Source organism: Atta colombica, unplaced genomic scaffold, assembly GCF_001594045.1.
Source record: "Atta colombica isolate Treedump-2 unplaced genomic scaffold, Acol1.0 scaffold126, whole genome shotgun sequence".
Taxonomy (NCBI): domain Eukaryota; kingdom Metazoa; phylum Arthropoda; class Insecta; order Hymenoptera; family Formicidae; genus Atta; species Atta colombica.
The window spans coordinates 1,078,212-1,081,956 of NW_017259213.1; the positions used below are offsets into that span (position 1 = coordinate 1,078,212).

Here is a 3,745-nt window from a genome sequence, read left to right on the forward strand (position 1 = left end):
TAAACGTAGAATTTTTAACATAGTACATTTTTTTAATCCTTAGGATTTTGTTATATTAAAAATTACATATATAAAAATAGCTCTTACATCACATTAATTAGCAAAATGGCTTTGATATTACTATAATATTCTTTGTGTGTTATTATAATATTCTTTTATTTAAAAGAGAGAGATATATAAAATAAGAAGTAAATAATGAAAGAGCAGCACATTAAGAATTTAATTTATAGGAGGACACTGCAGATCAGGAATCACATAGTAAGGAAGATGAAGAATTAGATATAACAGAACAATCTCCAACTGTTAAAGTTATGGGTATGGAAATGACAGCTAGTTGTGAAAGTGGACAGAAATGTAGTAGACCCACCACTCCCATTATTCCTACACCAAGGTATTATTCCCTCTTTTATATTTTTTCCATATTATTAGTATTTTCATGATTCATTGATTTGAATTATTTCTGTTTCAGCAATATTGAAAGAGAAAAAACGCCACCAACACCTATATATTTAGAGGGTGCACTTCCACCGCAATGTGAATTACTAGTAACCGATTCAGAAACTCAAGCTGAAAAATCAGAGGACGATGATGACGCTCCAGTTGTTCTCTCAGGCAAAATGACTCTCTCTCTCATCAGTCTCGACCAGATTCCAGCTGTAAGGAAATATTAGAATTACCAACAGAATCAAATGAATCTGCGGAGCCTTGTTTTATTTGGTGATTCTTTCATTCATTTAATTGTTTGCCTAACTTCTGTATAGGTTACTTAATATAGAGATCACAAATCACAGGAACTAAATGCAGAACTAAGTGCAAAGAATGGTTTCTTGGCTATTACATGTATGGGTATGAGTGATGCGCTGATTTCATTGTTTATTATTTCTATCCCAATTCTCTGTGATTTGTTCGAAATATTAATAACTAGTGCCTTGTACTTCTTATGTTTCACTAATATCTTAATTTTAATATAAGATACACTAGCTTGTTAAAATACAAATTTAAGTTCTATCAAAAGAATACCGGATGCTGAAATAGATTGTCAAAGAGCAATTGCAATTTGGCCATCTATTTCATATAATCTATTACAGAGATAATTTATATTTTATTTTAAAATTTATATTTATTTAATATTGTGTTTATGTTCGTGTATTCACATAAATTACTTAAATACGATGAATTTGTTTTTAATTTTTGTAATTTTGATAAGTTTATGAATTCTTATTTTATTTACTTTTATTTAATTTTACAATACTAATAAGATAATATGTTATGCAAATTGCTTTTTGTAAAAAACAACACTATTTATTATACATTCATATTAACATATTAATCCTTACAGCTATACAAATAATGATATATTTTATTATATTTGAGATATAATATACTACATTTAACATTAATATTAAAGATTTAGCAATTACATAAAATGAGTCACATAATTTAATCGAATTATATTTTTTTGCAATTTAGAAGAAGTAGAAAGTAGAAATAATAAAAAAAAATGTTAATTTAATAATAATTAATTTAACTTAATCTTTTATGTTTTTTACAAATGCAATAATATAAAATGCATGTATAAAATATAACTGCATTTTTAAAAATAGAATAAATTTATTTATTTTACGTATAAATTATTCTCAATATTATTTAATTTACAAAAGTATTTAAGGATTAAACTTTTTATGAAAATATTTATTAAAAAATAAATATTTTGTTTCGCAAAATATTTCTAGTTACATATATTTAGTGGAAATTGATCAAAAATTTAAACTTCATCGTGAAATATTTACTAATAAAATAAAATACTTTGTTTGTTTGTAAATATTTAAGACTCTCTATTCTGAACTTTATATTCTTCTAAGATCGATAAAGATCTAAGGTCGGCAGTCGATCAGTTGATAACTATGGCTTCAATGACTAAATTCTTACCCAACGGAAATACTCAAACAAATCGGAAACGTATCAGAATGGTATTGTATTTCACAGATGATGAAGAAATTATTTGTTCAATGTTATTGAGTGAATAATCGAATGGAAGATTTCTCACAGTTGTATTTATTACATAATATTTTATGTTCATTAATATGAAACTTTGATTTTATCTCGTTGTATATTTGCATTTGAATATTATGGATAATATTATATAGATTAATTAAAATAAAGCTTTTTATACTGTAACGAAAATTTTTTTGCACCCAAAGATAACAAATTAAGATGTTGAATTGTTTATTGTAATATTTAAAATTCAATTTAAGATTTATCTTGATCAAAAATTATGATTAAAAACTGTGATTCATTCCTTATTTTATTTAATAAATAATCTATTTTTTATGTTGAATTATTTATTTTGTAATTTAAAATGTAGTTTTACATAATATAAACAATCATATTTGACTTGTAGGATTCTGAAGCTGAAAATCCAGATGGTAAGAAAAAAAGGGTTTTGGATACCCAAGCGGAAATTAGAGATGTAAAAGATATAAAAAATATAATATTGCAAAAAGAGGAAGATAAAAAAAAAAGAGAAGGAGAGAAGGATAAAAATGGAGAAAAAGTAGAGGAAGAGGAAATTGAAGAGGAAGAAGAAGAAGAGGAAAATGAAGAAGAGGAATTAGAGAAGGAAATTGAAGGACAAAAGGAACTAGAGGAGAAAGAGAAAATAGAAGAAGAGGAATTAAAGAAAGAGAAAAATAAAGAAGAAGTAGAAGAAAAGGAACTAGAGGAAAAAGAAAATGAAGAAAAAGAAGAGGAAGAAGAGGAAGATGAAGAGGAAGAAGATGAAGAGGAGGAAGAAGAAGAAGAAGAAGAAGAAGAAGAAGAAGAAGAAGAGGAGGAGGAGGAGGAGGAGGAGGAGGAGGAGGAGGAGGAGGAGAAAGAAGAGGAAGAGGAGAAAGAAGAAGAAGACGACACGGATGATGACATTAATTGGATTAAAAACTTAAAGAAAACATAAAGAAAAAGAAATAAAAGTAAAAGAAACCAGCTAAGAGTGAAAAGACTTTTAAAAATAATTCTGTTTGTTCAAATGGATCAGTGTTTACCAATCTTTAATAAGTCTCTTTATTATAATGAAAATAACTATGATTATCTCATAATACATATGTATAAGAAAGCTGGTTTAATATGAAGATGCATAAATTGTTGGTTAAGCACTGCCAGATACCTAAAATGTTATATGTATTACATTTTCAGTTTTTTTTTAAATCATTATATTTGACATTTTATAGAATTGTAAATTTATTAATCATAGGGGCCAAAAGAAAGAGAGGCAGTGCTGTCTGTGCCACAATGCAATGATGACATAGATACTTCGACCTATAACTTATTACATTATTATTTGTAGTTAGAAATTTATGATATCTGTTTTAAGAATGCCCAGTAGATAAAAATAACAGAAAGAGTTATGAATCTGCCCAATTGTAGTATATAATATATATGTATCAAATTCGGTGATTGGCAAGCACTGATACAACTTTCATAAAAGCCAAAAATCTCTTTTTTTATATGATACAGATAGAGTTCACTCTATTTTATCTTCATATACTAATCATTGTTTTATGAACGTTTAATTTTATATTGTAGGATTTTAGTGACTTATTTTCAATTTTTACATTAAATTCAATAAATGCTTTCTAATTTCTGTATTTATTGTAAAATATAGAATGCTTTGTCATTTTTACGTTTCTGATTTTAGTTTGTAAATATAAATTAAAATATATTTCTTTAAAGTATATATATATATATA

General features: G+C 25.9%; 1 protein-coding gene across 1 annotated transcript in view; it reads left to right on the forward strand.

Moving 5' to 3' along the window:
• The window catches only part of LOC108694903 (FK506-binding protein 5-like), a gene marked incomplete at its 3' end in the record, with an annotated part of 6,368 nt that extends 3,448 nt beyond the window's left edge, over positions 1–2,920 (forward strand). The window contains exons 6-8 of the mRNA XM_018204600.1: positions 231–391; positions 470–656; positions 2,402–2,920. Coding sequence (XP_018060089.1) covers positions 231–391; positions 470–656; positions 2,402–2,920 — 867 coding nt within the window. The remainder of the gene's footprint in view (positions 1–230; positions 392–469; positions 657–2,401) is intronic.
• Between the last annotated feature and the right edge of the window lie 825 nt (positions 2,921–3,745).